The sequence below is a fragment of the Stigmatopora nigra genome, chromosome 23, assembly GCF_051989575.1.
Source record: "Stigmatopora nigra isolate UIUO_SnigA chromosome 23, RoL_Snig_1.1, whole genome shotgun sequence".
NCBI lineage: Eukaryota > Metazoa > Chordata > Actinopteri > Syngnathiformes > Syngnathidae > Stigmatopora > Stigmatopora nigra.
The window spans coordinates 399,944-427,362 of NC_135530.1; the positions used below are offsets into that span (position 1 = coordinate 399,944).

The window sequence follows — 27,419 nt, forward strand, 5'->3', positions numbered from 1 at the left end:
GCGGGCGATAAGGCCGGGCCGGGCGGGCGCCGTCCAAATCCGCTTATGCGAGCCGGCTTCGCCCCCAGGACGTAGCGCCATCCCAATAAATAGGTTCAATTGCAGCCACTTGTGTCCAAGGCGCCACCTTGGGGAGTACGGCCACATCCAAACAGACCCCCACTCTTTCTTCTCTGCGGCTCGGCGTCCCCCGCCGTCGGGCCCCGCCGTCGGGCCGCCACGGATAATCCGGGTGGCGGTGGGAGGAAGGCGCTTTTTTTACCGGAACGGTGGCAAAGAGCAAACACTTCTAGTGGAACGAGAAAGTAGGGTGCATACGATGGGTATTGCCATTCACAGGTCGCGGTTCGATTCCCGATTGATCCCATACTACACGTGGACGATTATTATGAAATGTGTGTGTGTTTTTTTTTTAACGACCTGATTCCACATGCACAGTTTCCGTTGCAATGTGAACTATAGTTTCAACCCAACTTTTCCAGCAAAAAATCATTCTACTTGCGATGGGCGGCAAGTTAGTCGGCCAGCTTGTTAGTTTGTGTGTTTTTCGAGGTCGCGCCGAGGTCTCCGCCGACGGACGCTCCGGTGCCGTCTGGCCGTTCTTTTCTGCTTTATTGCCGTCCGGGCGCCAATGGTCGGGTCAAAGGTCAGGCTAGAAGCGGCTCAAAGTAGACGCCCACGCGGCAAATGGAGGGAAAGAAAGCGTGGAGCAGTGATAAACGGGGGCAGGGACAAACACAGAAATGGATTTTCCCGTCCGATCCTTCTTTTTTTCGATGGCGACGGCCCACGTGTTTTTGTTTGTAGGCATCACGTCGCTGGCCGTTATCGATCCCCGAGCGCCAGACGTTTAGCCTTTGCCGGCCTCCCACATTTTCCGGCCAATCGGGCGCTTTGATTAGTGGGTGACGCATGTCTATTGGTTGTCGGGGGGGGGGGGGACGCACATTGCGTCTTTGCTCCGGCTTTTTCCTCAAGATGCTTTTTCTTGGCGCTGCTTTTATTGTGGCGGGCTCCTCCGACCCAGCAGCCTATTTTAATCCGGGCATTTAAAGGCATAGATACGCTTGATATTTAAATCTCATCTAAGCCGCCATCCAGCATATTTCTCTTGAAATCCTCTTTAATGTATGCGTTGAAGTGTATTTATTTCCAATTTAGCAACAGTAAGTCACTTGGATCCAAATCCCAAAATGAGCTCACCCTTGATTGCCCCAGTTGTCCTCTTTTTTGGGGGGGGTGGTGGCTTAAAGTAATGGGTTCTCGCCCACGTATTGGCATGAACGCGGGTCGGCCAGCCAAGCAAAAAGTAGCTCTAAAAAGGAGTTTATCCGATATCCGACCGTGCCGACCATCTGTGTGACTTTGACCCGCCGGCACTCGGTGGCGCTCGGTGGCACGCCGCGGCGCACCTGCGTGTAGCGCAGCTTGTTGGTGGGCGTGTGTGTCCCGACGAGAAGCGCTTCCTGTCGGCGTAGTGGCTCCCGCCAAGGTAAAAGTCTGACCTTTTACTTGGATTCAGCCCTGTTTCAATAGTGTTTGCTACAATCTTTCTCCAAAAAAGGCCCCTTGAGGCGGACGCACGAACTGACAGAGGATGCGCGCTGGCTCGAAGGGAAGGATCAAAGTGGCGTGCGGCGGCGTGACGGAAGCCCGAGGCCGGCCGGCCGGCCGGCCGGCGTGGAGCGCGATTGATTGGGCGCCAGAATGGCCGTCATCCGTCTCTGCAGATCAAACGGCGACATCAGATCCCCCACGGCGGTGAAAAAAAAATCAAAAAAATCTCCTCAAAGCCATTCAAAACATACGGCCGACTCAGAGCCGCATCAGCTCTTGCTTTAATGATGCGTACGACGGGACGGGGAGGGACGGCAGCGCACGAGTCGAGAGATTTTACGAGTTTGAGATGAATGCCATGGACGGACGGGCAGAATGCACTGGAGGCGGGCCGGCCAGCGGGCCAGCGGGCCAGCGGGCCGGCCGGCAACCACTCCGACGCCAAATCTGCCAGTTGGTCGGAAAAGTAGCTCTTAACTCCTCCTCTCAGACGTGGCCCACTTTTGGACCACGCCAAGACAAATTTGGACGGTGTCCACTTGGCTATGTCGCTCATCTTTTCTTTCTTTTTTTTTTCTTCTCAGATGCACCACCCCATTCAGATGAAGCCCGCCGACAGCGAAAAATCCAACGGTGAGCGCACTTCCGTCACTCCGTCTCCTCGTACGCTCCGCTCGCCTGTGTACATTTTAAAAAGGCGGAGCGTCAAAGCGGGGGAAGCCGTTGAATTATTCAAGCGCCTTCCTTCTTGACGGGAGGTCAATCGGAGTTGAAGCGTTTTGGCCCGCCGTTGAACCGCTCCCCGGCGGCCGGCCGCTTCCCCGACATCATGGCGTCCGGCCGCCCGTCGTTCAGCGTCTCCGTTGCGATCGACGGCGGGCCAAAGATGGGAAAAAGATTCCGGCGCCTGTATAGCCCCGCCCCCATTCATCTGTAATTGAAGAAGGGCTTGATGGGAAATCATCTCACGATGGGAGCGTATTTTCCGGACCGTAAGCCGCACTTTTTTTCGGCGTCCGGCGAATTTGTGTCGGCCATTTTTTTGTTTTTGCCAGAGCTCCCGTCTCATTACGGTGGCCAAGACGAGCGCGGGTGACGGCGGTGGTCTCCCGCCCGCTCGCCCGCCCGACCCCAGCGCGCGCTGGATGCTAATCCCATTCATTTTTAATGAGGCGAGTGTCAGCGGCAGGCGAAGAAGCAGATAAGCGCTCTGTTGCACTCTGGGAAATCAATAGCGCGCTTGTTTATTTTGCTCTGTCGATTGTTCGGGTGCTTAAAAAAAAAAAAAAAAAGGAGGAAGAGATAAATGGCGCTCGGCCACGCTAAGGCTGTTTCCTCCCCGCCGCCGAGTGCCCGCCCGACGACGCCAATTTCAATGGCTGCTTGGCTAAGCGAGGAACGTGGAGGAGTCAAGAGGGCCGTTTGGCCCTCCTTCTTCCCCTTCAAAAGGACAACTAGGAGTCGGGCTAACAATTTGCCTCTTATTCCTTTTCCTTTCTGTCTGAATGCAGCGGTGGAAGACAGGAAGTTGTTCATCGGCATGGTGTCCAAGAAGTGCAACGAGAACGACATCCGGGTCATGTTCTCCGCCTTCGGCCAGATCGAGGAGTGCCGGATCCTGAGGGGCCCCGACGGCCTGAGCAGAGGTGCGTCCTTCACCCTCCGTCCGTCCTCGTGTCTTTCTAGCGTCGCCCTTTGCGCAACGGCGGGGGAACGCGTGAGTGACGTGGCGCCCGCGCGCGGGGGGGGGGGCTTTGCTCAGAGGTGGGGGGAGCGGCGTCACTTTACCCAAATCTCAGTCCCGTCCGTGTATGGGAAAACCCATCGGGACTCCATGCTAGCTAGCGAGCGAGCTAACTAGCTATCATTGGATGGAGCCCGCTGGACAAAACTTCAATTGTGTCACGTTCACTTAAATGTGGGGGCTCTTTTATTTGGCAAGACGAACTGGAGCGCTTTATTTTGTCCCCGGAAGACGTGTCCACTTCCGGGTGATGTCCTCCCACCTCTGGCCGTGGTCCCATTCCATGTGAAATCTTGGGGCTGTGGTGGAATATTTTGGCTCTATATAGCATCTTTCCCTCTCTACCCTGACCCCTTTTTCCTGCCCCCCCCCCCCTTCCTCCCCATTACCAATCCAATGCCCCCCCCCCCCCCCCCCCGCGCCCTCCTTTCCCCACCACACGCCTCCCCGTACATGTGCTTGTTGACCTTCCAGCCTGAACTGACTGTGGTCCCGTCATCTTTCCTACAATGGCTGGCGAGGTTAGCCATGGGCCCATCCGTCATCCCGCTCTCTGAAAACGTGGCTCTTTTTATCCTCCCGTTGCGAATAGAAACGACCCGTGGGAGGGCGGGTGGCGTCGGCTCAACGTTCCCGCGCTGCTAATCGATCGTGCTTTGATTGTAGCGCTAGCCCGGCAATTGGGTTGATTTTGAGAAAAGGTTGACATTTTGGGTGTTTGTTTTTTAGGGGGTGAGGCTAGTCCCGTGCTCGTCAATGATCGGTCCCATTTCCGAACCATGACAGAGCACATCATTGTCAGAGGCATCATTTTTGAACGTCACGTGTCTTTCAAATGAGCCACGTTTTCTTCCGATCTTTCAAAGAAAGCCAATTGACCTCGGAAGAGCCACGTGATCGGAAGTTTATCCCGGTCGGCGGCGCCTGCTCCTCCTTCCTTCTCCTTCCTCCTCCTTCCTCCTCCTCCTCCCTTCACGCCAGCTTCAGTGTCATCTTGTCCGTCGTGTGTTGTTGTTGTTGTTGTCGTCGTGTTATTCCGCTGTGCTGGTTGTGGATGTGTTACGGCGTCTCCGACTTTGTCCACGTGCTCCACGCTCTCCCCGTCGTCTTCCGAGAAAGGCCCGCTCTCCCCGTCCACCCCGATTTGACCCCCCCGTCAAACATATTTCAGGCGTATGGCCAAAAGAGGACACCGGACGTAAACACTAGCTGGACAAATGAAAAGCTTCCCGGTGAACGCCAACCCTCTCTCCTCCCCTTTCGGCTATTAAAAATCGCGGCATCAATCAGAGGAGCCGTGGCGCTATTAATAAAATATGGATCATAGCAGCGGCGGGCGGGCGGGCGGTCGGGCCCAGGGAGCTAGCCTACTTTCGCGGAAGGACTGTTTGCTTCCGTGCCACCGGGAGATATTTTTAGTGCTGCAAAAGTGCAACAAATCAGCACGTTTGCCAAAAAGCGGGACAATCCGGAGGGAGGCCTTCCTCCGCCGGCCGGATCGGATGTCGTAGCTCTCGTGGAAATCCTTTTTTTCCTGTACAAAAAATCGGCGATTGTCACGTTGCTCTTCCATGACGGGGAGGTGGAGTCACGAGGAAAGAGGGCGGGGCCGCGGTCGTGGCGCCAAAGCCACCGCCACCGCCACGGCAACGGCTTTGGCGGCTTTGGCGTCCGACAACGCTCGTCGTTTCCCGTTCTCTGTTATTTGGGTCTGTCGTGGGTTTTTGATAACGACGACGTGTCCAACCCTTTTGTCTTGTTTTTGTTCTTTCTCGTCTTTCCTCCTCTTCCTGCCCTCCTCCCTCTCCTGCCTCCCTGCCAACCCTACCTCCCTACCCCCCCCCCCCCCCCCACTCCCCTTACAGGATGTGCCTTTGTCACGTTTTCCACCCGAGCTATGGCACAGAATGCTATCAAAGCCATGCACCAGTCTCAGACTATGGAGGTATTGTACCCTCTCATCTTACCGTCCGTCTTTGCCGTCCGTCTACGTACGTACGTCTATGTCCGGACCCTTGACACTTTCCCTCGTTGATAGAAGCGTGGCCACGCCCCCGTCCTGATCCGTCACCGTGGTTGGCGCGTCCAATCCCATCCGTGTTCTGCGCTTGACTTTAATCGTAGGTCGACCGGTGATTGACACGCCTACCCAATTTCATATGGCGCCATAAAAAGGGGGTTACATTTGGAGCATTTTAATTCTATCCGCCGAGCTATTTCAAGTTTTATGGCGTATTTTCAAAGATCACCGTCACGCTCTGCCTAGGACAAAATGTCCTCCGCCGTGCAAAATATCGATGAAAAGTTAGGAAACGTCGAACGAAAGGTAAAAATAATTCAAATACTTTTTTGGTATTCGGCGCTCCAGTCGACGTGTTTTGTTGACGTGTGTTTACGTAGCTGCCACCCCATTTTACTGGCTTAATTCGATTTTTTTTTGCATATATTTCCGACAAAATGAGGACATAAAATATCTTTGTAGGTAGTGCTTAAAAATGCCCTGTTTTTCCATCCGGCCGGTGGGCTTTGAACCCAAAAAAAAGGACTGAAAAGGGAAGCGTAGCAAACAAACCCCTTTGACACGGAGGAGGAGGTTGCCCAAGACCTCATCAGCTGCGCCTTAATGGGGGTCCTGGATTTCTTTTGTGGGTGACAGGCCTGCCATTGCTGAAGAATTAGACGAGTGCTAATAACAGGGCGCTCGGCGCTGGCACCCTTAATAGGCGCAATCTTAATCATCACCCTCAACTTAAGATCCTCCCCCTTTGGAGGCGCTTTATTGTCAGTCAGCATTGTGCCAAGTTTTCTTCTTTTTTTCTAACAGACTTTTCATAACACGCCATTAGACAATAGTAAAGAACCTAGTAGCAGTCAGCAGCAATTTGATTTTTTTTTTTTAAAAACCCTATTTTAAGATGTCATGAAAACTAAAGGCCACAGAAATGGATCCAGAATGGATCGATTGACGCCAAATTGTTGACCAGTACAATGACTTTTTTGGGGGGGAGCTCCTCCCCTAAATCCTCATCCATCATGGTCACGCCACGCAAGTAGTAGTTTGAAGCTCACAGGCGTGAAAATATCCCTCCCCAGGTGTTTAGGACGGCGCCAGCGTCCCGTCGCCGCCCGTGGCAGCCCGTCACTGTCATATCCCGTGTCTCATTACGGCGTGACATTCAGGTGGCGGGCGCCTGAATGTCAGGTCCTAATGAAAGCGGCTGGCGGCGAGACACCTCTGGCCGTTTTTCCGGGCCGGCGGCCAGCTCGCTCGCCATGGGCCTCCTCTTCCTCCTCCTCCTCCTCCTCCTCGCCGACGTCTGACGTCTTTGAAAAGCAGCTGAATTTTTTGTAAATCCAGACGCTCACCAAAACATGGACGCCATTTTAAACGGCATTTCGGCAGCAAGTTGACGACAACAAAACATAGTATTTCTTTTTAACATTAGCTAACGGCAACATGGAGGTTTTTGGATGGCCTATCACTGGTAGTAAAAGTGTAACATCTCTAGCTGTCAATGGCAGGGAAATTCATTAAAGCGGCTTCCCTCCATCTTTTCTCGCTCTTTCCGGCGGTCACTCTCGCCGTCCAATCGCTCGACTTGGCTGGCGCGTGGCTGATGAAATAGTGGGAAAGCTCAGAAAAGTGTGTCTGGGTGCGGAGATAACCGGGCCCCGGCGGCCCCGGCGGTCCGCTCGGTAGCCCGTTCGTTCGCTCGCCGGCTCGTTTAGGCGGGAGATCGTTTTCCGGCGGCCCGCTGACTTTAAGAAAAAAAAACCCAGCAGCACGCGTTTGGCGCCGATTGTGTCCAAATAATGAGTTTTGGTGTTTTCTCTCGTCTTGTTTGCCGCCCCCACCCACGTGACGGCCGGTCAGGGCTGCTCGTCCCCCATCGTGGTGAAGTTCGCCGACACGCAGAAGGACAAAGAGCAGCGGCGTCTGCAGCAGCAGTTGGCCCAGCAGATGCAGCAACTCAACAGCGCCACCACCTGGGGGGGCTTGACGGGACTGGGCGGCCTCACCCCGCAGTATTTGGCGGTAAGAAAAACAAGGGCTTTTTTTACGCACTTTGGCCTATTTGGATGACTCCCGGGGGCTCGAAAAGGGCAAATATAAAATGGCAACCTCCAAATAGAAATACAGTAATACCTCGTTTATGGCGGTTGATATGTTCCAAGTGAAAACCCGGCAAGTAGGGACAGACACTGGATAAGACCGAAGGTAGACACTGCCCCCAGTGGCCACTCGGCGCTCTGACAATAACGAGTGACTTTGCTTTACGCCACTGGATGTGGGCGCTCTGCCCAAGAAATCTTCCCGCGCCATCGGCCCCATTTGGCAAATTCCCGTGAGGATGCTTTTGGAAGTTTAGCGGCAATTTCCTTGACGGACGCCAGCGTGAGAGCAAAGGCTGCCGTTGCTATTGTTGGAGGCGGAGCACTAAATTCGTCTTTAGTTTCAAAGTGCTTTCCGACGATAAAGGATGAGCGCTTTAAAGGTCTTCTCATCTTTGTTACCATGACAACCTCGCCACAAAGCCTTCCCAAATTAGACATAAAGGGCAGGGGGGAGCGGGTGGTGGGGGGGGGGCACATTGACGAGTAGGAGGAGGAGGAGGAGAGATGAATGAGCGCCATTTTTAGGATCTCTTGCCGGGCCGTCATTAAACTTTGAATATTTCCGCTGGATGTTCTCAGCCGTCTTTTAGCGCTAAAAATCCTTTCTTTGCGATGGAATGGATGATCCGAAGCGGCCAAAACGACAAATTGCGCGTCGGCTCTTTAAGGAATAACAACTGTCCCCAAAAAAATGTTTTTTTTGTTCCAAACATTGTAAGACAAAGTCTTGGGGTGGTAAAACAACTGTCATATCACTAGAAAAGTTATTTATTTTTTGTAGTTATATAGTGTAGTTGCTATCTAGAGATAGACCATATGGCACAGGTGTCAAAGTGGCGGGCCGGGGGCCAAATCTGGCCCCGCCGCATCACTTTGTGCGGCCCGAGAAAGTCAACGATGAGTGGCGTCTTTCTGTCTTAGGATCAAATTCATTATATTCCGTACGTATATATATTTGTGTTGATTTCTTTTCTTTGTGTGTAGCTGCTCCAACAGGCGACATCGTCCGGTAACCTGGGCGCCTTCAGCGGGATCCAGCAGATGGCGGGTGAGTGGCGGGCCCCGTCCCATCTTTGGGCCCCCAGATCTGGAATCAATGGTATTATCATCATTGGGCACCAGCCAATAACCGCCGGGGGCCGCACTTTAGGCACCACCCCATTTAATAGCAGTCGCCTCCAGTTCGTTAGCCGGCTCGCCGCCATTTTGCTCATCGGCGGTGCCGCTTTATTGTCATTTTTTTCATCACCGACCCGTCTCCCGACCCCCCCGCCCGCCAACCTTCCAACCGCGTATCACCTGGCGCCGCCTTGTTTCTTTTGTGGTAGCGAGCGGTCCGAAGACTCTTTGGCTCCCCCCTCTGTGCAGGTATGAGCGCGCTACAGTTGCAGAACTTGGCTACTTTGGCGGCAGCGGCGGCGGCGGCCCAAAACTCCGCCAGCCCGTCCACCGCCCTGTCGTCCGGCGCCGCCTCCCTGGGAGCGTTGGCCAGCCCAGGTAACGCGGTAGGGGAGGGCGGGGCTACTCGCCGGCGCTCGCTCGCTCGGAGTCGCTCCGTCGCCCATTTGTGCGCCGGCTCGTGTGTGTGTGTGCGTGCGTGCGTGTAAAGCGGTTCTGCTTGGATGTGGCCGTTTGTGGTTTTTGTGGTGGAGAGAAAAGATTTCATGGAGTAGCCTCCTCTCCACTTTGGTTGTGGAAGCTCTTCATTTGGACGTGCTCTTAATTGGGAGAAGCACATTTTAGCGGACAAAAGTCACCTTTCCCGATAGATGAGATAGACGAGAATGCGTTTCACAAGATCCGTGTGGTCGAGCTAAGTTTCCGATCGACTTTGAAAAAGCCACGCCATCTCTTAAAGTGGTGTCAAGGAAGGTTGCGCCTCACTCCCGCCAGCCAGCCACCCCGCCCGGACGCCATCCTCACCCGAGCCGCACCGAGCAAAAAATGTTTTGTATGGCGCCTTCCTGGACCGACGCTGACCTTTTTCCTGTGTGTTTTTCCTCCCCAGCGGCGGGGGGCCCCGTGGGTTCCAACGCGGGCGCCATGGGCTCGTTGACGTCGCTGGGAACCCTGCAGGGCCTGGCCGGCGCCACCGTGGGACTCAACAACATTAACGCTCTAGCAGGTAGGTCGCCCGAGCCGTGAGTACTACGTCCAAAGCCACGCCTCCATTTCCTTTGGCTAAATCAACCCGGCTGGTTTCTGCAAAGATTGATTGTATGACGCCAGCTCTAATTAAGTTTAAGGCAATTTGTGTATCCGTTTTAATGGCGTCAGAATTTAAAGTGCGCGCATCCCACGGAAAGGTCCCGGCGGCCTTTGGGCCAAATGGGGCCACCGGTGCCCCGGCCGGCCGTGACCTTTTGGCCGCCCTACTTGTTTTGCGGGCGCGGCGGGCATGCACAGAAATCCAGCCTTAGTAGGACGCGTTCCGAAAGGCGTCCCGTTGCCGTTTTTTTTTTTCTTCCTTTTGTTGCCGTGGCAACCTGTGATTGCCCCGTGTTCCCTCCCCACTCCTTTGGCTTCCCGCTTGTGTCATCACATTTTGCTTCTCTTCTGACTGTGACTCCGGAAGAAAAAAAAAAGGAGGGGAAAAACTTGCAAAATTGGCAAAAGACATCCGGCAGTGACGATAAAAGATGAGCTGTTGAATTCTCCTCTTTGACTCCACAGTCAAAGTGGCAATCATTTGTGCATTTTGGCAGCCATGAAATGTTCCTTTTCCACAAATCAGAGAAGACATGAAAAGATATTGCTTAAGGATGTCGTGGTTCCAAACACCGTAAATCATCCGTATCAAATTTGACAGTACTTACTCGTACTTATTGCTCCGCCCTCCGACGTAAACTCCAATGTGGCTGGCGACAAAAAAAGAACGAGTTTGACAGCCCTGTTCTAATATGTCGTTGTTGTTTTCCGTAAAAGTCTTTGCTAACAGCCCCCCCCCCTGTCCTGGCCCCCCTACATTTCCCGGATCAGATCCCCCGCCACATTATTCTCCGCTGACCTTTAGCGCATCCGCTGTGCTAATCCCCCATACCCCCCCTCCTCCTACCTGCCACCCACTTGAGCCAGGGCGGGTGGGGGGGTGTCAGCATGCCCCCCCCCCCCCCCCCCACCACCACTTTCTCCCCCTCATTTAAACACATCTAAGCCTTAATTGAATTGTAAAGGTCAGCGGTGCAATTATGCCAGAATAAATGAGTGACCTATAATCCGGAGCACCGTAGCCATCATTTATTTGCCGCCGTCGGAAGGCCGGCCGACCAACGGAGGACAAGTGGCGGAAAACGACGGCGCTAACGAGCGCCGCCGTAGCGGGCACCGTCCAACAATAAGTAGCGGTGGCGTGTACGGCCTGGTATCTGGCGCTACCATTCACGGGTCGCCGTTGCTTTTTATTCTCCATAGCTTCATTTAAAATGCCTTTCAATGTGAATATTTTTTTTACATTTAACCCACGCACTCTTGTTTGCTCGGCAGGTATGGCGGCCCTGAACGGCGGGCTGGCCAACGGCGCGGCGGCGGCGGCCGCGGCGGCCGGCACGGTGGACGCGCTGACGCAGGCCTACTCGGGGATCCAGCAGTACGCGGCGGCCGCCCTGCCCACGCTCTACGGACAGTCGCTGCTCCAGCAACAGGGCGCCGCCGGGAGCCAGAAGGAAGGTAAGACTTTTCAAAGTCGACACGTTGAAAAAGCAGCCACGCTAAATGGTTTCGTAGCCACTGTTGGACCCTGTAGGAGCGACCATGGTAATATATACCACTTGAAATGAGATGCAATTTTCATCAATAGTTCCCCATTAGCCTAAATATCAAATAGCATGCCTCGGGAGGCTAAAAAGCAAAAGCAAAGGCCGCCGCCGTTCACGAGGAAGGAACGTTGGCGTGACGAGCTCGGCGCTGTGCCCGCCTCAGGTCCCGAGGGCGCCAACCTCTTCATCTACCACCTGCCGCAGGAGTTTGGGGACCAGGACATCCTGCAGATGTTCATGCCTTTCGGGAACGTGGTCTCGGCCAAAGTCTTCATCGACAAACAGACCAACCTCAGCAAGTGCTTTGGTAAGGTGACCGTTGTCGGACGGTTGGCGGACGTTGTCGGACGTTGTCGGGCGTTGTCGGACGTTGTCGGACGTTGTCGGACGTTGTCGGACGTTGTCGGACGTCCTCTCTCTCTTGTCCAGGCTTCGTGAGCTACGACAATCCGGTGTCGGCGCAGGCGGCCATCCAGGCCATGAACGGCTTCCAGATCGGCATGAAGCGTCTCAAAGTGCAACTGAAGCGCTCCAAGAACGACAGCAAACCGTACTGATCGTAGCCTAGGCCCAAGCGCCCAAGCGTCCCCCGTCCCCCACCCCGTTAACCAGCGCTAGGGTAAGGTACGCCATCCCCCAACCCCCGTCTTTCCGGACAGGAAAACAAAACACCGCGACGGAAAGAAAAATCATCTTGAGAAGGGGGAAGAACAAAAAAGAAGAAAAGAAAAAGAAAGAAAAAAGCAGCTCTATTTTTCTACCGCATTTTTACCGCCTCTGCGCAAGAAACAGATATTTATTGGTGAGCGTTACGGAATGTTTGCCGTTGTCTCTTGACATTTTGTGGCTTTTTTTTTTTTGCAACTTTGGACCATGGCCGGCCGGGATGGGCGTCCGCGGCGGCCATCTTAACCAACGCTACCTTACCTGCGGCCCGCTTCTTAGGCACCCAAATGAGTGATTGGCCCGATTTGGGGAGGCCCGCCTGCCGGGCGGGGTCACGCGCTCACCCCGTCCCGGGCCGCCGCTCCTTTTTGCGTAACTCTGCTCTTCTTTGTCTTTTCTTTTTAGAAGCTCGCCTCATCTCCACGGCTAGTTCACGTCTCTCGCCGGCATCCCTCCCCCTCAATAGTCCCCTCCCCCATGCCACCGCTTGCCGTGTGTTGTCACCCCGCCCACTTTGTCCTTTGGTCTTGTGCTTGTGACCTCGCGTGGACAAAGTTTGGATGAGGTAAGAATTGCAAAACCTCGCCAAAGCTGCATTCATCCGTCCGTCAATAGCTCTTTTTTTCCCCCCTCTTTTTCTTCTTCCCTCGCGTCTCTTTTCGGGGGGCGTCTTGGGGTGACTTTTGCAAATACCAAGGTGGGGTCTAGGGGGTTGGGGGGGGGGGGGGTAGGCCCTGGGCGTAGCCCGGCTTAAGACTACTTCCGCACAGTTTGGACTCAGAAGCTGTTGTGCATCCAAACGTTTTTACATTTTTCAGGCGTGTAAAGTTTTTGATAAGGAGTTTCTCATTAAAGTCTATATATAGAACCACTTTTTTCTAGACTAGTTTGGAGGGGAACAAAAAAAACAAGAAGGGAACAAAGACATTTGGGGAGAAATGCTACCTACTTTTTGCTGAACTGAACTCCCAGACAGACAATCCGTGGTTTCAATGCACATGATGAGACGAAATCTATTTTCTACTCTTTCAACGTCTCCAGGCGCCGTCGCCACCAGGACAAAAAAAAACACAAACAAAGAAAAACACACAAAGGTCGCGTCGGTCGGTGCTTCTCGTCCGTCGGGTCCTTCATGGCAAATGGCCGTGCGTCGTCTTTCAGCGCCGGTGACGGACGCTCGCCAACGTGGGGGAGGGGGGAGTAGCGCGGTATTTCGCCGACCACTAGGGGCGCTGTCTAGCTTTGGGGAATTCCATCATCGGACAAAGGGGGTTTTAAAAGTACAAATGACGACAAATCGTCTATCGTGGCCATTGCTGTTGTCGCGTTGTGCCCGGCCGGCGACGGGCTGGCGACCGATCCGTAGCGCGCCCCGTCGTTAGCCGAAAATGATGATTACGGCCCAGCCGATAGACACCCCAAACGGAACGTAGCTTTTACGTACAAACGGAGGGTGCGGCCAATCCGTTTGAAGCGGGAATGCCGCTCCAGACGGATTGGCCGTCGACTAGACTCATTGAGGAGCCACGCCCACACCGGACGTCCATCGCCGTCAACGGCGCTGAAAGAATTTTGCCGTCTGGCGTTCTTCTTTTCGGGTTTGTTTTGTTAAAGAGAAGAAGAAACAAAAAACAACAACAACAAGGAGTTTACTTGAAAACTAGACGAAGCCTTTCTTCGTGTTTTTTTTTTTTTTTTCCCGTCGTTTACCGGAAGGTTTTTTCTTAACTTGTCGTCGTTGAATTAGCTCGATTCAAATGGTATATAAATGGAGAGAAATAATCTATAGATCTATATAGTGTCAGCTTGTCAGGGTTTGATTTGTCTACGTGGTGGCCACCAAATATTTAGACGTGCGTTTTGTGTTTTTGTCTTATAACCGACATTTTTGGAGTTCAAATGAAAAAGTGAAGTCGAGTGCCAAATTTGGGAACAAGCCGCTTCCTGCCGAGCGCGCGTGCGTGCCTGCGTGCGTGCGTCTGTCCGTCCCCCGTACGTCCGTCTTCTACTTCTTCTTCTTGATGATGATTTCTCAACACGCGTATTTTATTCTGTGTTTTTTATGGCTCATATTTAAGGGAAAAAAAGAGCAAAAAATGGATCGTAAAAAAACAGTTTGTTCACTTGTGGTCTTGTTGCCTGAGATATAAAGTCACGTTTGCGTTACTTTGCTTTTGATTTGATTTTCCTTCCTCTCTTTGTAAAAATGTACAAAAAAAAAGAAGTGCCCATGTGTCATATATATATAAAAGTATAAATCTCTATATATCTATAGACATGTGCACACACAAACGCACGCACTTGTGCAAGACCTCACTTTGTTGTTGTTGTTCTCGTTGTTGTTCTTGTTGTTGTTTTGCGCCAGAGCTCCTCCTCCCCCCGGCGCGGACCCTCCTCCCCGCGGGAAACCCACATGCACTTCGTCCAAACACACACGTTAGAGCACACGTTAGAGGGCCGTCGACGGCGGCGGCCGTCCGAACCGGATCGGACGGCCCTCGTCGTCGAGGGCGAGCCTTAGCCGGCGGCGTCGGACGACCGTTGTCGTCGTCGTCGTCGCCGCCGTCGTCGTCTTTTGTACACAAGCTCACCGCTCGCCTTAAGCGCAGAGCCGTCACGCCAGCGCGACTTTTTGGGTCTGACGGCGCCACGTCGTCCCACCGTGGATGGAAAGCACTTTTCTATACACGCCAAATCTTCAACCTTTGGACTTTGTTTACGTTCACGTTCAAGCGGAATGGATAGGCGCCGACGTATGCGTGCCAGTGGCGGCTACATTCCCACTCATTCTTTCAAAGTCAGTTTATCTTCCGTTTTGTGCAATTGAAAGAGAAAATGTTTTGTTCGATACGGTGCTAATTGCTAGATTAAGTTGATTTTTTTGGGTGAAGCTAGATCTTTTTTCTTCTATTGGCACGATGTAACGTTACTCGGCTTTGGAAATTCATTTGATTGGACAAATTCCCTTTTCCAGATTGGTTGTATATAGCACACAGGTGGTTGGCGGTTTACAACTTGGACTAGTTTTTTTTTTCAGCATTTGTTTTTGTTTTTTTCTCGTTCTGTTTAATTGTATTTTCAAAACTTGATTTCACTAGCTGTCCAACGCTAACGACGGATGCACAATTTGGACCTGTTTTCCTTTAGTGCACATTTTTTTATTTGATTTGATTCGTGGAGAATTTACTTTTTATTTTCCACCACCTTTTTTTCTGGCATGAAGATTGTGACTAATGCACAAGCTCGTTTAAGCAGGGACGCTTTGGTTTGACTCATTCGGAGCACGTGATTGGCTCAAAAGCAGGTGTTTACTTGACCGCGTCCAAGCACAAGGGGAGGGGGGGGGGTGGGTGTCGTCTGTTTTCGGGGTCCATTCTCGCTTAAGATTGGGAGAGGGGGGCTCAGCGGGGGCGGGTGACTCTGGCACTGCTTGTAACTTTGAATCTTGTCACTTCTCTGTTTGCCTTACTTAATTCCAAACTTGTTATTTATCAAGAGAAAAGAAAAAAATGGCCAGCTTGTGATTTTGTTGCATTTTGACTTGTGTTTTGGAGCATATACAAAATATTCGTGTGTTTTTTGCCAAATGACGCTTGTGTCACATGTCCTTTCTTTTGGCGTATTTTTCTATTTTTGGTTTTGTTTTTTAGTTGTCTCCAAAACTAAAAGAGTGGAAAAAAAAGAATAATCTTGGGTGTTCTTTTGTCGAGAGAAGCCACCGAAAAAAAAAAAAAGTGGCCCTGGCGGGGCGTCGCAGACGGAGAACGGAGCGCCAACTGATTGTATTTATGCATCATTTTGTACCAGCGCCACTTTTTATACCGCAGATTAAAGAGAACAAGCAAAATGGAGGAAAAAAAAGGAAAGCGCCGTCCGTCTGTATGGCCCGATGCCGTCGCCCCTTTGACTTTTTCCGTTCCACACTTTCTGCTTGCTTTTTCCACAGCTCGCAATTGCGCTCGCTGGCTGGTTCGCTCGCTCGCCCACGCGCCAAAACGATGGATTTGTGTGTGTGTGTGTGTGTGTGTGTGTGTGTGTGTGTGTGTGTGTGTGTGTGTGTGTGTGTGTGTGTGTGTGTGTGTGTGTGTGTGTTAGTTTTGCCCAGATGAAGAACAAAAGTCCATGTGTAATCGCAGGGCTTTGCTTTTTTTCTCTGTCCGCCTTCTCCGTGAACTCGTTGTGTCACCGTTCTTTTTTGGCAACCTTTGTGATGCACTTTTCTTGCTTCCGTCTCCTATATTAAAGCATTTTTCCTCACGGCGGCGACGGCTTTTGACGGCTCGCTCATTCCTCTTTTGCTTTGGGAATCCCGCCAATTCCCGTTCGGCCTTCTCCATCTGCCTGACCTTTGCTCGTTGAACGCTCAGAATAATGTTGTAACATCTCTAGGAAAAAAAATCACACTAGGACAGTGGTCCCCAATCTATTCCACTGAAGGCCGCACGCAGTGGTTGCGGGGGAGATTTGGTTCCAACCCATACAGAGGAAAGCTTTCCACCTGGTGCAATCGGTGGATTGCTTCTGGTTTCAGCCAGCAGCACCCGAATGTCTTTTGCTCGTTTTAGTGGGAAAAAAACAGTGTTGTGAATATGGGGGGAAACGAAACATCTTAAAGAATGTCTAGCACTCAACGTGGGACTTGAGGTTGGAAACACCGCCCCATGCGTACAAGATAGGCTACTGCAGTCATCTGTTATGTATTTAGACGTTAAGATGCAATGCGACACTCAGGGTTTTTACTTTTTGCAAAAATGACTAAGTATACTATACATGGTCAATTTTGCTAATATAAGCCTTTTTATACTTTGTATAGTCAGTATTTTCTTTTGCAAAATTGACTGTGTTTCAAATGTTGAACTTTTAATGGAGTCAGTTGGCCTGGAATAAAGCTGAGTTGATGTAATATACTAAGTAAAAATATTACTCAATATTTGGTCAAATTTGTATACTAACACACACTTGTTTTATAGCGTCAAGACCACAAAAATGGCGACTATATTACGTCATCTTCAAAACATAGAGTCGTTGAGTTGGGAGGACATTCAATATGTCCGGACAATATAGGCGTGGTTACGCCTGACGTAGCTGGGATAATTATGCACATGCGCAGTAACCATTTCTTTCGGAAACCTCTCCCTGTGCTGACGGTCGAGGGAGCACGCCGGCCAGGTAAGAAATAAGTACGTTTTTATCGCGCTACCGGGAGAATTTTCAGGAATCAATTGAGCCCAAAACGCCAACAAATCTGTTAATTTGATGCCAGGTCCAACACACCGTCGACAGTTTAAGTCTGGGCTTCTTTTCCCCACCGCCTGTGACTAGTTAGCATTAGCGTCACGAAGACGCTAATGCTAACTAGCATGTTGTCCGTTTTCTTCCCATTTTTGAGTCGTGTAACAAGACTTTAAACTTAATCAAACAACGCCGCGACATCAACCGACAGTTTGCTGGGTAGATGCTCACTCTAGGATGCGATCCAGAAGCACGACTTGGTTCCTGTTGTGTTGTATGTAATGTAATGATTTTATTTTAAAACGGTTTAGCTATATTTCTCCTAGCTGCTAACGTCAGTCTATATATTTATTCGGCTTGTCTGGGAAGGGGAAAATAGCACTTGGCACGCATGAACTTATTCTTTATCTTGCTCGTTGATTAAATTTCTTGTAGGATTTCTCTATCCTGTAATTGTTTGGCAACTCCCAAATGGCTTGGTTAAATCGAAGTTTTCCCTGTTTAACATCGAGATAAAACTAAAAGAAAAAAAAACTAAGCCCATCTGTTGAAATTCCAGGCTCTATGTATGTTAACTTATGCTTTTTTTTGTGTGCAAAATTTCACCAGTCTCTATATAATCTAACTTTCTTTTTTTTTTTGCATGCAACAGGCCTGCAAGATGTTCCTGGCAATTGCCCACTTGAAGATGTCTCTGTACTTGTGAAAATCCAAATGAAATAAAAGCCTGCCTAGTTGATCATGGTGATGTTTCACTGGCCATTTATTTCCACAGCTTTTTGACTAGGTATTTAAGGTAAGAAGGATTTCATTAAAAGCTGGAGCAGGAAGTTTCAGTGTTTATTTTTTATTTATTTTCTAAGTGATTAGTCGTACAGTTTTTTTCCTTCAAAGTATTTTTTCCCCCAATTTTTCTATTTTATTTTTTCTTCAGTTTTTATTGCCCCAATTTTTCTATCTTATTTCGTCCAGGTATTTATTCCCCCAGTTTTATTTTATTTTTTCTTCCATTTATTCCCCCAGTTTTTCTATCTCTTTTTTTCTTCTAAGTGTTTACATCCCCAATTTTTCTTCTAAGTGGTTATTCTCCCAGTTTTTCCTTCTCTTTTCTTCTTCCAGGTATTTATTCCCCGTTTTATTTTATTTTTTCTTCCATTTATTCCCCCAGTTTTTCTATCTCTTTTTTCTTCTAAGTGTTTACATCCCCAATTTTTCCTTCTCTTTTCTTCTTCCAGGTATTTATTCCCCCAGTTTTTTTAATCTCTTTTCTTGTGTTTATATCCCCAATTTTTCAATCTTTTTTTTCTTCTAAGTGTTTATTTAGTTTTTCTATCTCTTTTCTTCTTCCAGGTATTTATTCCCCCAAATTTTTCTATCTCTTTTCTTCTTCCATTTATTCCCCCAGTTTTTCTCTTTTTTTCTTCTAAGTGTTTATACCCCCAAATTTTTCTATCTCTTTTCTTCTAAGTGTTTATTCCCCCAAATTTTTCTCTTTTTTTCTTCTAAGTGTTAATTCCCCCAATTTTTTCTCTCTTTTCTTCTAAGTGTTTATTCCCCCAAATTTTTCTATCTCTTTTCTTCTAAGTGTTTATTCCCCAAATTTTTCTATCTCTTTTCTTCATGTATTCCCCGTTTTTCTCTTTTTTTCTTCTAAGTGTTTATACCCCCAAATTTTTCTATCTCTTTTCTTCTTCCATTTATTCCCCCAGTTTTTCTCTCTTTTCTTCTAAGTGTTTATTCTCCCAAATTTTTCTATCTCTTTTCTTCTAAGTGTTTATTCCCCCAAATTTTTCTCTTTTTTCTTCTAAGTATTTATACCCCCAAATTTTTCTCTTTTTTCTTCTAAGTGTTTATTCCCCCAAATTTTTCTCTCTTTTCTTCTAAGTGTTTATTCCCCCAGTATTTTCTCTTTTTTTCTTCTAAGTGTTTATTCCTTTTTCAATTTTTTTTTCTAAGTGTTTAACCTCTAATTTTTCTTAGTGTTAATTCATTTTTCAATTTTTTTTTCTAAGTGTTTATCCTCTAATTTTTCTAAGTGTTAATTCATTTTTCAATGTTTTTTTTCTAAGTGTACTTTTTCTTTTTTGTCTGTAGGTGGAGAAAAGAGTGACTACACCAATCAACACTTCAACTACCATGTACAAGAGTTAAAATGTTTTTCTCTGAATAAAAAGACAAATATACTTTGCAAGATCTTTTATTTTGAAAAACTTGAATAAGATGAAGTAATTCCTCTTGTCACCAGGTGGAAATCTGGAAAAACAGGATGTCAGCTTTTATTTTGAAAAAGTTTGTAGATTGGTTCCCGTCGGTGCTCCAGCATCGTAAAAAATCGAATCTTCTCCACCCTCTGGTGGAGAAGATTCGAAAACTGAAAAGGGGGGGTTAGTACACAGTTAGTTGAAAAAACAATGAGTAGGGCTCACCTTTTATTTTGAAAAAGTTTGTAGATTGGTTCCCGTCGGTGCTCCAGCATCGTAAAAAATCGAATCTTCTCCACCCCCTGGTGGAATTCTGGAAAACTGAAAAAAGGGGGGGTTAGTACACAGTTAGTTAAAAAACCAATGAGAAGGGCTCACCTTTTATTTTGAAAAACTTCAGACTGGTTCTCCCCTGAGCTCCAGCACCAAGAAACATGGGCCTGTCTGAGGCTATCTGTTCATATGCAGAAACCAGGTCCCCTTGGCTGGAATTCTGAAAGACAAAAAAAAGGGTTCAATACACAAAGTTAAATAGAAGGCCATTGGAGAAGGCTTACCTTTTATTTTGAAAATCTCATTGGGGCTGTCTGAGGCTATCTGTTCATAGGCAGTTAACCAGGTCCCCTTAGCTGGAATTCTGAAAAACACAAAAAAAAGGGGGATCAATACACAAAGTTAAATAAACCATTCACAAGGTTTTACCTGAATCAGGGAGATATTTTATTTTGAAAAATAAAACTGGGCCTACTTTTGCCTGGAGTTTTTAATTCATTTTCAAATCTATTTATTGTTAAAAAATAAATTCCCAAAAGCTTGTTTTTCTCTTATGCCAAGATTTGTATTTTACCATTTTTAAATGAGTCAAAAATGACCCCTGCACTATGGTTGAATAAATGCCTCACTTATGTTGTTAAAACTGAAAGGGGTTAGGGACTTATTTTGAAAAAATAAAATACTTGGGGCCTGGTTTTTGCTCTTTTACCATGTTAAAATGAGTCAAAAATGACCCCTGCACTATGGTTGAATAAATTCCTCACTTATGTTGTTAAAACTGAAAGGGGTTAGGGTCTTATTTTGAAAACATAAAATACTTGGGGCCTAGTTTTTGCTCTTTTACCATGTTTAAATGAGTCAAAAATGACCCCTGCACTACAGTTGAATAAATTACTTGTATTTTGTCAAAGCCACATTTAAAACTAAAAATTATAAGGGTCCAAGCCATGTGGTCTTTAAGAAAGATAAGGGGGTAAATGTATACAATTTATTTAATCCCTCAAATATCACCACTACATGACATTTTTTTTATAATTCAGAAAAATGTGAAAAGCCACATTGAAACTCACAAGCAGTAACTACTCCTTCACTTGCCACTTAATTTTTTTTAAAAATTAAATTCAATAGGGATGACCCTACTTGAGTTTTAAATTTATCACAGCCATGTCTGGTCTACATTAAGCATGATAATCGAGGGGTTACGGTTTATTCCTTACACATCCACTAATGGCATTTGTGTGGGTGACTTATCCACAGGTTTTTGCTATTAAAAACACCAAGTTAGTTAGCGTTTTCTTTTTAAAAAAATGAACGTATCAACGAAAAACAAGCCAATTGAGCAAATCATTGAATACAGAACGCTGACGTTTATATATTAAACGGATAGAAAAACTATTTCCAAACTATTTAAAAAGGACTCACTTTGTTTCGGCGTCGACAAGCTTCTCCTTTCTGGAAGTTTTGGCCACATTCTTGAGATTTCCCAGCAGTCTGTGCTCGTTGAGGGACTGAAACACACAATGGAAGGATGACTTTTGAAACAAAGAGCGATCGCTAACGCAATGTAGCCAATTCGTTAGCAAACATTTTGCGGTCATGGCTACGGATCACGCCAACGGATCATGCTACCGTCACAAAAATCACTCTTAAGATGAGAACTGGGGCTTCGAAATCTCCAAACGACAACATACTGAATGTGCTGCATCGTCCGGTGAGAAGTTTGTCGAGCTTTCTTCGGCAAATCGTCAGCTCTGGCCATCTCTGCAGTGCACGTCCGTGCAGTGTCATCCGCCATTTTGGGGTTTGACGTCGACTATTTGAACTGTGACCTCGGTCACGCCCATTAAACATAGACACACACAAAATAGAATTTAGTTTCAAGATGACGTGGATTAGTCAGTGTGTGTGTACGTGGGAGGGCAGTTAATACTTTTTGGTTGGGCTAAAATACTTTAAAAAAAAAAAAAAAAAAAAACATTGTTTTCATAATAACATGCATTATTCAGTGGGTGGGACGGGGCTGTCATACGTGTTGATTGGGCTTTCATACTTAAAAAATACATTGTTTTCATCATAGCGTGCATTAGTCAGTGGGGGGCGATAAAAACTTTGGTTGTGCTTTAACCCTTTAAAAGACAATATTGCACATTACGAACATTGTGATGACATGCACTTTAGCGTTTGTCTTTTTTTACTTCTAGGCATTTAAATGATACTTGGATATGCTTTTTAAATCACACAGTATAGTTAGGCATTTTTCTTCAAACAACGACATAGTATAGTAAAACTTACTATACTAGTAGTAGTAGTAATAGTAAAACTGACTATACTAGGTCGTTTTTGAAGAAAAGGGCCTTACTATACTGTGTAATTTAAAAGGGATATCGAAGAATCATTTACATGTCTATGTCGTTTTTTGAAGAAAAAAAGCCTAAGGTCTTTTTCTTGCAGAAATGACTATCTATATAGTAAGCCTTACTATACATGGTCAATTTTATATTGCACGGATGACAATGTATACTGAAACTCAGTGAAAACTATGCACAAAAACAGGTTAAAAAAATCAGGACTGATTAGTACTTGGGTTGGAGCCTGCCGAGGAAGGCCAGGGATTTGAACACGGGACCTCTAATCTCGGAAGCTGACTCTCTAACCACTCGGCCGCCAGAGCCGCTATAATTTTGCTGACAAAAAGAAAGTTGACATGATTTTACCAACCAGGACATGATATTAAATGTTTTGAGTAACATCAATAGTTTAAGCAAGAGCAAACTTTAAGATGTTTTATGAAGTTTGCCACACAAATACATATATTAAAGGTGAGTGAGGGCTTTGTGTATAGTGTGGATCAAACGTCTTGTGAGCAAACATAAGAGTGGTAAGCAGCCGATATTCCAAGGCAGTCAGCCATCCAAGTACTAACCATGCACAACCCCATTTAACTTCAGGAGTTTTCAGGGTGGTATGCCATAGAGCCAACTTGGACATGATATCATATTAATGTGCGCAAGTGCACGTGTATGTAAATATGTAAGTATATATAATGTATATATGTAAGTATATATATTCAGCCACTCAACCGCACCCCTCCGCGGCACCTTCAGCAATAGACTACGGTACCCACAATGCACGTTCACCGATTCCACATGATGATGCAAGAGAGGCATCGCATCATCTTCAAGCGGGCAACTTGGCCAAAAAAAAAAAAAAAAAAAAAGGCTCATTTGTTTTTCATAAAAAGCCTTCCTATCTGCCTCCCAGCTAAACAAATTGCATCTGATATCCAATTGCATTGAATTGCGACTTCCAGGCTTTCCCAAACTTCTGAGAATTCCTCCCGCGGTGTGCGGGCGACGGGCCGGCACAAGGCGCCCATTGTGGCCCTTTGGCGACGGCGATATTCAACGCCGTTGCCATTTTCCCCGCTTAACGCGGCGTGCTAACTGGGAAAATGTCAGTGTGCCTTTGCGTCGACCCCTCCACAGCCAAGTCTTTCTTTTCCAGACTTTTGGAGAGGGTTGGCGTCCTTTTTGGAGAGCAATGTGGACGCCTCCGCCTACACGTGAAAAAGTCAACAATGTCAATGAGTGTCAAGGAGGGTAGAGCAGGGGTCATCAAGTCCGCTACTCCACGCCAGAGCCCCCCTTATCCAGTCTGATGCGCTGATACCGACCGCAGACACGTTTCTCCCACCCACGAGAGCCGGGCGTGGTTGCCATAGCAACGGGACAGCTTTGCCAACCGCGCTGGCTTTTAAACTCAGAAGGGGAAGCGGCTGACTGACAGACACACGCCGGACAGGAGGTGAAAATGCCAAGCGCTTCTGGTCGTGGAATTTGCTCCGCGCGTCTACAAAAAAGAAGTGACTTTTCTGACGTCGGATCGATGGAGGTGGGTACTATACATGCTACTACTATATTTGTTTACGTCGGCGGTGGCCGGCGTTCTTGGTCTGCCTGGCGTTGCCCATAAATCAACGGCTTTCAATTGTGTTGACAATGTTGACAAAACCAACATCCTGACCCTATTCAAATCAAATACTCTCGGTGGATGCTTTCATTCAGTGATTTGTGATAATGATGTGACAATTACACAAGTGTCGCCTGTAATAAGCACCAAGGCATAAAAATAACCACATCTGAATAGGTGGAACAGTTGCCATTTTGATAAGACAAAAATACAAAGTGGTATGAAATGCGCAATTCCAACATCTGGACCGATACACTTGTGCTTTTCAGAGCAAGTTTCCAAATGTGACCAGCGCACTTAATCAATGTGTCTTTTTATCTCTCCCAAAAGCACATTTCATGCTGAAGTGGTTAGTGTTGACATTTTGAGGCCTCCCCTAGAGCAAATCAGACCCATTTCTTGATGTAAAGGAGCACTCATTCACTTGGCCGCGAATGACTAAAACAAATGGTGACGCAACTATAATTAAACTAAAGATAAAACGTGTGGGATATTGATACGGACCAAATAGTCAAGAATTTCATTTCTGCCGTCACTTTTTTTATTTTGATTTTATCCATGACACATATTTTCAGTGGAAACGTGCTGAAATATTAAACTAAGACGAAATATGAAAATATTGAAGTCCTCTGTTGGTGAGTTACACGACCGGCATTGAATCATCAATTATGAAATAAAATAGAAACCGAATGTTTTCTCGTTGTTCCAGTAGAGGGCAACATGCACGCCGGCAAAGGCTTGTAAACTCACCCGTCAGGAAGCGAAGTAGCGTCTTGTGTCGTCATCAAAACAGGCCCGGTCAAATTCACAAACATAGGAATCTTATTCTTTTGTATAGGGTTAGAATATTATATTACCGAATATTCAAGCTATTATTAGAATATATTTCATTTAAAAAAAATAGGAAGTAATATTTCGATCACTTTGAAAAAAAGACGTTGAAATATGACCTAATTTTTTTGCTTTGCTCAATTTGAAAGTTAAACGCGAGACGTTAACATGTAAAATGTATTAAATTACATCACTAAATTTCTGCTAACTGTGTGTGCGTGTAAATAATTGCTACAAACTTGTCTGGACTCTTTCGAAACGCTGTATATTTGGATGGTAACGGAAGTGTAGTCCGGTGACTTCCGGCGAGGCGTGTCGCTGTCATCGCTCACCACTGCAATCAGCATCAACATATTTTTCCCCTTTTTTTTTTAACTTTCTACATTTCCCCCCTTTTTCTTTGAAAACGTTCGACATTTTTCCCCCTATACTCGTTTTCTGCTGGTGTTTGGTGTCCAGACGAACAAAAAGTTACGATGACCAGTATCAGTTGCGGTGAGTAAAACAAGAGGTTGCGCTGTATATTATTATTAGGATTGTTTTTTTTAAGTGTTGTCGTTGGCATCGATGACATTTAAATGCCTAGTAAAATGTTCAAATGGCCTCTTTTGACTGTATGTTTTGTAAGATAATACATGGTATGTCCGCATGTACTAACTACTTAAATCTTAAATGAAGGATGGTTCACAAAATGCTGTGTTATAAGAACTCTAGTCAATCAGATGAATGGCAATGAGTTACTTTTCGAGCACGGCTTATTCTGCAGACAACAAAAATAAATCTCCTGTCGGGACACTGACAACAACAGCAAAATTCCATTTTTTCTTTTTGATAACCATAATTCCCTTTTGACTGTAGAATGCCCTGGTAGGTAAACATTTTTTCCATTTTGTTGCTCAGCGCCCGCCCTACGAGTTGAACTTTGAGGGCAGCGGCTTCCCGATGAAGGACAGCTTGAAGATGATGAGCGACATGATCCTGCTCTGCGCCACATTGGCTCTTTCGCTCTTCTTCTGGATGCTCTCCCTCACCCTCAGCGCTTACTCAGGTCAGTGATGGCTAGAACAGTCGTCGCCCCGCCCCCCCCCCCCCCCCTTTTCCTGCGGTTCTTCGGCCCTCAAGCATATGATGCCAAATCATCTGCGATTGGTCACGGGGCGCGGCGTGGAAGGGCCCGAGCGGATTGGTGGCGCGCACACAAAGAGCCACTGATGGCAATCTCAAACCACCACCGCGGAATTTGGGCTTCCCGATCACATGATGCTCAGCACTGTGACTACTCTGTGGTTTTTCCCTTAACGTTGTTTTGTCACGCCGTTTTCCCGTCCGCTCCGGGCAGGGACTCTGCAGCCGGTGTCGCCGTGGCGATGGCTCTTCTCCATCCTGGTGCCGCTGGTGCTGAGCATCCGAGCGGTCAAGAAACGCAGCCTGGACCGTTCGGGGGCGCTCGGAGGTGAGGATTTGGCCCGGGGGTGGCGGCGGCGGCGGCGTTGGGCGCGGCTCGGTGCCGTCCGGTCAAATCCAGTTGGAATCACAAGCACCTGACTGTCATTCACCGATTGCACTTGTTGCATAGCAGACACTTCTTTCTTTCTTTCCTTTCCCGATGACTCGATTCCTACATTTCCACGGTGAGGCTTCTTGACAAGTTCCCTTTTTGCCTGCAGCCCTGCTGGTGGGTTTTGTGCTGAGCATGGCCAACTTGAGCTTCTTCTGCTCGCTGCTGACTTTCTTCTTCACCTCATCCAAGCTGACGCGCTGGGGCTGCGCACACAAGAAGAAAATTGACGCCGATTACAAAGAAGGTGAGCCGGGACACCGACGAGGGTGCGTCAGGGTGCGTCAGGGTGCGTGACCCGTGCTTCTGGGCAGGTGGCCAGAGAAACTGGGTGCAAGTCTTCTGCAATGGAGGCATTCCCACGCAGCTGGCGCTGCTCTACATGATTGAGGTGAGCACAAAGTGGCAAAAGACGGTACTTTCTTTCTTCGCTTTTAACTTGCTGATGTATAGCCAGCAAGTAGCAAAAACGGTACTTTCTTTCTTCGCTTTTAACTCGCTGATGAGTCCACGCTGGCTTTTGAAGTATGGCCAACCGGGCCGTCTCAGAGGGGATTTTCAATCCCAATCACGCAGTGTAGATTTAAATCCCAATGTTGTTGTGTAAACGGCGGCAGGTGGGCCCGGGCGAGATCCCCATCGACTTTGGGCGTCAGTACACGGCCTCGTGGATGTGCCTGTCGCTGCTGGGGGCGCTGGCCTGCAGCGCCGGCGACACCTGGGCCTCGGAGGTGGGGCCCGTGCTCAGTCCCTCGCGGCCCAGGCTCATCACCACCTGGCGGGAGGTCCCGGAAGGTCAGGACGCCGACTCCCTTTTCTTTTTGGCCACGCACCCGTCGCGTCGGCAACAAACTGTGACCCACCACCTCCCTGGCCCCAGGCACCAACGGCGGCGTGACCTACGTGGGCTTGGCGGCCAGCTTCCTGGGCGGGCTGACGGTGGGCTCCGCCTACTTGGCGTCGCAGATGCTCTTCGTCGGCGACCTCCACCTGTGCGACCCCCAGTGGCCCGTGGCGCTGTACGGCGGCGCCGCCGGCCTGCTGGGCTCCCTGGTGGACTCCCTCCTGGGCGCCAGCGTGCAGTACTCGGGTAGGAGACGCGGGCCTAACCCCTAAACTCGCCGCAAAAGCTCCCCCCGGTGACCGTCGGTGGCGGCGTCTGGGCAGGTTTCGACTCCGGCGTCGGGAAGGTGGTGAGCTACGAGTCCCCCACCACCCACTGGATCAGCGGCAAACCCATCCTGGATAACAACGCCATCAACCTGTTCTCCGCCCTGGTGGTGGCGCTGGTCCTGCCCGGATTGGCTTGGGGTCTGTGGCCGCACTAGCCCCATTGGCCGCCCTTGAGCCGCCTCCCGACGTCCTTCGGCGACGTGGGGAAACAGAGAATTTTATTTTTGTGACTTTCTTGCCCTGGAAATAAAGAACCAAAAGGCATCAAGTGTTTTTCATGAGAGCCATGCCAGAAATTGGAGGCCACAAAATGTCAGCAGACCAAAGTCTCCTTCCTCAACGAC

General features: G+C 48.3%; 2 protein-coding genes and 2 long non-coding RNA genes across 10 annotated transcripts in view; 2 read left to right on the forward strand and 2 right to left on the reverse strand.

Annotated features, from left to right (window-relative positions):
* The window catches only part of celf2 (cugbp, Elav-like family member 2), a 73,415-nt gene extending 54,162 nt beyond the window's left edge, over positions 1–19,253 (forward strand). For 2 of the 5 annotated variants that reach the window (XM_077710134.1, XM_077710136.1), the window contains 13 exons: positions 2,142–2,190; positions 3,069–3,203; positions 5,167–5,246; positions 7,176–7,337; positions 8,402–8,465; positions 8,786–8,914; positions 9,426–9,542; positions 10,901–11,083; positions 11,336–11,479; positions 11,602–14,635; positions 16,809–17,007; positions 17,723–17,866; positions 19,165–19,253. In XM_077710134.1, the coding sequence (XP_077566260.1) occupies positions 2,142–2,190; positions 3,069–3,203; positions 5,167–5,246; positions 7,176–7,337; positions 8,402–8,465; positions 8,786–8,914; positions 9,426–9,542; positions 10,901–11,083; positions 11,336–11,479; positions 11,602–11,729 (1,191 nt within the window). In that variant the 3' untranslated portion in view covers positions 11,730–14,635; positions 16,809–17,007; positions 17,723–17,866; positions 19,165–19,253. Of the gene's footprint in view, positions 1–2,141; positions 2,191–3,068; positions 3,204–5,166; positions 5,247–7,175; positions 7,338–8,401; positions 8,466–8,785; positions 8,915–9,425; positions 9,543–10,900; positions 11,084–11,335; positions 11,480–11,601; positions 14,636–16,808; positions 17,019–17,722; positions 17,867–19,164 lie in introns of those variants that run through there. The other 3 variants (XM_077710135.1, XM_077710137.1, XM_077710138.1) reach the window with 3 other exon arrangements.
* Positions 19,252–19,922, reverse strand: LOC144181568 (uncharacterized). The gene is made up of 3 exons (XR_013324709.1): positions 19,829–19,922; positions 19,650–19,764; positions 19,252–19,592 (listed from the first exon to the last, which is right to left on the reverse strand). It is a non-coding gene; the product is annotated as an uncharacterized LOC144181568 (long non-coding RNA).
* Positions 19,923–20,965: 1,043 nt separating this feature from the next.
* On the reverse strand, positions 20,966–24,627 carry LOC144180986 (uncharacterized). 2 transcript variants are annotated; one of them, XR_013324583.1, is made up of 3 exons: positions 24,264–24,627; positions 21,236–21,366; positions 20,966–21,052 (listed from the first exon to the last, which is right to left on the reverse strand). It is a non-coding gene; the product is annotated as an uncharacterized LOC144180986 (long non-coding RNA). The 2 variants fall into 2 exon arrangements; XR_013324584.1 differs by having other exon boundaries at positions 21,236–21,373.
* tmem19 (transmembrane protein 19) lies at positions 23,066–27,339 on the forward strand. 2 transcript variants are annotated; one of them, XM_077709176.1, is made up of 8 exons: positions 23,066–23,435; positions 25,245–25,392; positions 25,684–25,797; positions 26,012–26,149; positions 26,217–26,293; positions 26,520–26,697; positions 26,783–26,992; positions 27,070–27,339. In XM_077709176.1, the coding sequence occupies exons 1-8, from the start codon at positions 23,355–23,357 to the stop codon at positions 27,228–27,230; spliced, it is 1,107 nt and encodes a 368-aa protein (XP_077565302.1). In that variant the 5' UTR covers positions 23,066–23,354; the 3' UTR covers positions 27,231–27,339. The 2 variants fall into 2 exon arrangements, with proteins under 2 accessions (XP_077565302.1, XP_077565303.1); XM_077709177.1 differs by lacking the exon at positions 23,066–23,435 and adding an exon at positions 24,338–24,839.
* Positions 27,340–27,419: the final 80 nt, after the last annotated feature.